Here is a 6,037-nt window from a genome sequence, read left to right on the forward strand (position 1 = left end):
TAAGCAATTATCATCCTTTGGAAGGTTTTAATCTGTTAGGATAGTATGAAAGCCAAGTACTGTTATAATTATTCTACTCACTTTAAGTGAAGTATATCTGATATCAAAAATACTTCCTAAAAATCAGACTATTCAAACAACTTTCAGAAGTTAATGTAAATTTCAGAGGTTTGAGCCAAGCCTTCATTTCTGGCCATGCAGATATCTTCTGTGTGAAAAATATGCTACCTCAAAGATGTTTTCAAAAACTTCACCACCACTCTCCATTTATACGTTGTAGTTATGTGCAAATACTGTGGCTGCCAGCAATTCACAGAGAAAAGAAAGGTCAGTGATGTTGCTGACTTTAACTTTTTAGAGAAGGTGTATACTTAACACTGCCTACATTTGTATAGGTTGCACATTGCACAAAATTTCTGATTACTGCTTTAGGTTATAATACAATGTACTCTCACCTATACCAGGATTGAAAAATTTAAGCAAAATTTTCTGGACTGGCCAATACAACCCCCCAAAAACAGCCTTCAGGCTGAATTAGGAGAAAAATCCTTCACTATGTTTAGGTTGGAAGGAAGCATGACCTAAATTTTGATTTCAAATACTCGGGGTTTTGGGTGATGGGTTTTACTGGGGACAATTAGAATTGAACTATGTAGACATGTTTCTTGAAGCCAAGTTTTACCTTTAAGGCTTTCATATTGCAGCTTGTGAGGCTCCAAGCAGCAATTGGCTACTTTGGGTCATTCACACAAGGATTCAGAGTCATATATAAACCATAAAACCCTTTATAAGAAATCAGAATCTGTTTTAAAAACTAATTATATGAACTAAACATATATAGAAAGAAATTGAAGCTTGAATATATTGAAGCAGCAAAAATTAAAGACATACCTATAACTGCCCTTTATCCTTAGTTGTTTACAATCACAGCAAATCAAAGTGTGACATGTTTAAGAGAAAGGTAATTAAGTTCTAAGGCTTTGTCATCTTATCACTTTTAAAAATACAAGATCTGAGTAAATGAAAGGAAAATAGAGAGGGTTGTTAAAGAGCTGAGTCATAGAGTGGAATAGAGAACAAGCGGAAGCGGAAGAGGCAAGAAAGCGTACACGGGCTGGGTTTGAAGAGAGTTGGGAATGCTGGTTGTGGTAGATGGTCTCTGATTTTCTTACCGGATCTACTCGCCATCCTTCTTAACCCTGCTTCGTGATTCCAGGAGGCTGATCTTTATCAGCTTCATGGACCAGTCTCTCTGTGTCTTCAGGTTGGGTTGGGTTAATATGACCTACTGATAAGTGATTAGAAGTCAGGAGGAAAGAAGGCAAGGGTATTTATTTCCATGATCTGCCCTCTTCCAAACTTTAGGTTGGCAGTGGATGCCATTTTCTAAGGTTACATCTCTTGTTGGGTGGGCTTCTCCTATAACTCGAAGACATTCTGGGTTGCAGGAACTGCTATCTCTCTATGCCCCTTCAAACCTAGTGGTTATAATACTGGTTTCTCACAGCTGCTAGCCTCAGGGCACTTCATCATCTCTTGGTTTCCCTTCATTCCTTACACACTTTAGTCTCTTCATTAAATGCTATTCCATCACTCTTTTAAAGTGTGCCATCAGTTTTTAGCTAGAACTGACTGATACATTGGTAGTGGGGAATAGGCGAAACGTTAAGGTAGTGTTAGGGAGGTGGGATAAACTGCTGTGGAGAGAGATAGGAAGAGAAGGGTTTCAAAGCTTTTTATGGCATTCTAGGAATGTAACATGACTTCTTTATGTGAATGACTCTAATGTAGTCTTAAATGGCTTCTTAATTATTGATCTTTGGTTGGGTTTCTGTTTCTCTGCATGCACAACCAGGATTGAACAGGGCTAAGAGATGTCTGGGATTTACATGACGAGATAATACTACTAGGATCTATCTAGATTCATTATATCATATTAAGACATTTCTCCCATGGAATCAGGAACATCCCAACCCAGTGCACATGCTAAGTTTTTATTGAAATTCAGTGAACTGCTATGGTGTGAAATTAATTTTTATTGTCAGTCCCCTGCGTCGGCAGGCCGACTCTCAAGCCCTGCGCCACCAGGGAAGCCCTATAACACTTTATATAGCTGAGAATTCATCGATCAGGATTTTCACTCTCATTGGAATCCACTACTTGCCTACGACAAATCGGACACGTAGAGTTCTCAGACAGCCAGCGATCAATGCAGTGAATGTGATATTCATGGGAGCAAGGTAGTATGCGAAGCTTGCTGTTTTCTGTGTACTCTGTAAGGCAAATGCTGCAGGCTTTTAGTGCATCATTTTCACCAAAAGATCTTACAGCCAAGCTGTCAATCTGTGCTTTGGTGAGTCCTGTAGTTTGCAGATCATGGGAGGACCCAGAGTCACTTTCATCATATATTATTAGGCTAATTTGTCTACCCACTTGCCTGGTCTCTGATGATAAGTCTGCTGCTAAGTTTGTTTCTTCACTGCCTTCAAACATCAGTGATCTAATTCCTGAATTTTCATCACTTGAGCTGGAACCAGAAATAGGACTAGAACTGGAACTAGACGTACAATTGGGGCTTGAATGACAACTCAGTGTGGAACTTGAATGGGTATCATAGCTAGCATTTGAATCAGAACCAAATGTACCACTACTACTACCATTAGGTGACTCTAGCCATTCCATGTTTGGACTTGGAGGTGAGACACTATGCTCTAAATTACTGTCACTGTCCATAAGGTTATTGGAGTTACTAAATTCTGTCATTGTCTGCCTTAACGTGCTCTGAATTGGAACAGATGTTGTATCATTTAAGCTAGTATTGAACATTCTGCAAACGGGATTTCTAATGGTATTGACATAAGCTCTCACACCTGCCCGCTCAGAATGTGAATACATATGCCTCAGTCCTCGTTCACTTTCAGAAGTGACAGTGTTGTTTGGTGTCTCAGATGTTAACTGAGTTCTACTAGCTCTGCTGTCTCTCTGAGAATATGCTCCAGAATGAACTTGTCCTACTTCAAGATTGAAGGGTATGGTTGGATATATTTCCCTCATTCCCCAAGATTCACCACTGCTGGTTGTATCTGGAGAATTTTCTCCATGAACGGCATTCCTTGTTCTAGAAGTTTCAATAAGACCGCTCTTTTGCAACTCAAATCCAGTCATTTGCTGTGTCAATATTTCTCGGTGCTCAGTTCTAGAAAATCTCGCATTCTCACTTAGCAGAGGCTGCTCAAAATTCTGAGAGGGTATACTATGATTCAGTCTTTGTACAATTTCCCTAAGTGAACGTGGAGGCGACCAACTTTCAATTCTTGCTCTGGTTCTCCGATACTCTGGGCTCCTACTTCTTGCTCTTCTCTGACTTGTGGTAGGTGGGAATTCCATTAATGTTTCAGTTGTATCTTGTTCAGACATAGATGGTCTTGTAAATATTGATTCAGATTGTGGACTTTCCACTTGCCTTTGGCTGTCTTCCATATTTTCTCTTCTGGGAAGTCTTGCAGACGCTACATATTCATTCTCTGGATTTGGACTCCCATGATCAAGGTTAGCATTTATTTCTAAACTGAATATGAACTGATCACTTTTAGGATTAATTTGGCTCTCTTCTCTCCAAGATTGGTTTTCTCTTTGTCCACTTGTCATATTTTCAGTTTGTCCAGAACAGTTAAGCCAGTCTATTAGAGAGTCACCACTAGACACGTCATCTGAAGAGTCTCCTCTGTCTGTTAACAAAAAAAAATGGGGAGGGTGCATAAAAGAACTACCAAAATTAGAACCATCATAAAATAGCACTCTGAAACTTTGTTTCAAAAACAAACAAAAAATGAGAACTTAAATACTCAGGTGTTTTCAACTGATTTCACATTTATAGAGTTAATATTTTATAAACTGCACTGTGTAGATTTATAAGTAAAGGTAGAAAAGTTTCGATTCCATCCAAAAAGAGTGAGCTAATCCTAGATAAACTTAGAGAATTTTTTAAAAAGGGAATCCGGAGGAAGCCTATGTTTCAGTATTTCATCATATACACAGCCCTGTGTACCACTGTCAGAGGAATGTCAAGAGACATTTTTTTCAGTCCACTGTCAAAACACTAATGCAATTAAACAAGGTAAACACCAGTTAAGGTACAATGCTAGTAGTTTAGTTCAATTTACATTATTGTCTAATTTTCATTAGTCTCCAACATGACTACTTCTAGGCTTTTCACTTATGTGCTTTTGATAATAGATAAGCTGTTTTAAAATATAAGGTTATTGCCCAAACATAAACAAGTTTTATAGGTTTAAAAGTGTTTGCATTTTGAATACTTCTTAAAGTTACCAAGATTTTTAATTGACATTAAATTGAAGGTCAGATCAAATGAATAGACTGAACCTAGCATGGTACCTATAAGACCATGTTCAAGAGCCAAAGTATTATAGTATCCTCTTCATTAGACAGCAAACTCCTCTGCTTCACACTGGAAGGGAAGGCACCAGACCTGAGGTCCGAGCAGGGTTTCTCAGCCTTAGCACTATTGACATTTTGGTGCTGGACAATTCTTTGTTTTGGGGAGCTATCCTGTGCATTGTGGGATCTTTGGCAGCATCCCTGGCCTCTGCCCACTAGATGCTAGTAACACCCATGCCTCCCCTGTGACAACCAAAAATATCTCTAGCCATTGTCAAATGTCCCCAGGTGTTGAAGAGAGCACAATTGTCCCCAGTGGAGACTATTTCTGTTTGCTTTTTTTACATGTCTATGTAGAAAAAATAATTCAGGAAGTAGGAGGGACTTTCAGTTGAGGTAGAAAACCAAGAAAAATACAAATAGGCTACTTTGCACTGTTTCCCAATTAAAACAACCCAAATGTGAATCAGGAAAACAAACAAACAGACCTTGACATGCTCACCCAAAATCAAGTAAATGCCAGTTCTTTTTATGAGAAGTTACTTACCAAATGAATGTAAGTCACTTCTGTATAATTTACTATTTCCTATTATGAAGTTACTATTTCCTATTATGAAGTTCCTTATTCATCCCATCCTATTCCCTCCAAAAGCAGAATATACCTGTATTTTCATCTGAGTCTTGTGGTGCGTTTTCTTTAATTAGCTGAAGTCTTCTCAGCAACTCTTCTTCCGTACTTTCACCTGGAATGCCTAGAAGATTGTTGTCTCTCATAAGTTCGTAATCTTCTTCACTCAGATTATTTACGAACCTGGAGAAATCTTCTTCCCGAACCAATCGGTCCGTTTGACTAATGTGTTGGGCCGAAACTCCATCTCCTTCATCGTTGGAATCCGAGTTTTCCATCTTAATAAACAAGTGGAAAATTATCTGAAATTCACGACGTGCTGTTGAAATTCACCAATGGTCGTTTCGTTTTCTTCGCTTTCTACTTCCTGCCAGAGTGTCCGGTTCCGACTCAGTCGGATGACCCTCCGCACAGATTCCTCCCTTCTCCCTTCCCGACTCAGTTCTGTGGCCCCTGGTGACGCAACAGTTGGGAGCCGCCTCGAGCCCAGAACTTGCTAGACGTTGCCTAGGCACCCATTATCTTCCCCGCTGTTACCGAGTAGGGACTGGATTCAGGTTAGGTTTCATTTCATTCAAAACCAGCCAATGTTACTGAGGGTTTATAGTGTACCAAGCACCGTGCTTCACCTCGTTTCACCCACATGAGCCTATTCTCAGGTTTTCAGGCTCTGATATGCTCTATTTATTCGTTACATTCCATAGGACTGCCTTCTTCAAAATGCCATGCCAAAGTCAGCCTAGTTCAATGCAGCAATTCTCATTTTCAGGTGCCCAGGGACCTCCGCCTTTTCTCCTCATGAATTTCTCAAATCCTAGACTCTCACTAAGAAAGCCCACAATTTTGGATAATTTACCAGGGCCCTGGCTGAGTCTCTTTAGTGTGTCCTCTCCCTTTTAACTGTTAATGGCTTCATCTTGCATTATATGGTCCTTCAGTCTTGTTTCAAACAAACAAGAAACACCAAAACTTTGGCAGGCTTTTCTGCTCAGCCAGGGAATTCCTTCTCCA

The 6,037-nt window shown here is 39.7% G+C and overlaps 1 protein-coding gene across 1 annotated transcript; it reads right to left on the bottom strand.

Moving 5' to 3' along the window:
• Positions 1–2,121: 2,121 nt before the first annotated feature.
• LOC308611396 (E3 ubiquitin-protein ligase RLIM-like) lies at positions 2,122–5,304 on the bottom strand (the record flags this gene model as incomplete). The annotated part of the gene is made up of 3 exons (XM_081260201.1): positions 2,122–2,360; positions 2,967–3,728; positions 5,061–5,304. The coding sequence occupies 3 exons, from the start codon at positions 5,302–5,304 to the stop codon at positions 2,122–2,124; spliced, it is 1,245 nt and encodes a 414-aa protein (XP_081116327.1).
• Positions 5,305–6,037: the final 733 nt, after the last annotated feature.

This window comes from Mesoplodon bidens, assembly GCF_964165515.1.
Source record: "Mesoplodon bidens genome assembly, contig: HAP1_SCAFFOLD_72, whole genome shotgun sequence".
NCBI classification, from domain to species: domain Eukaryota; kingdom Metazoa; phylum Chordata; class Mammalia; order Artiodactyla; family Ziphiidae; genus Mesoplodon; species Mesoplodon bidens.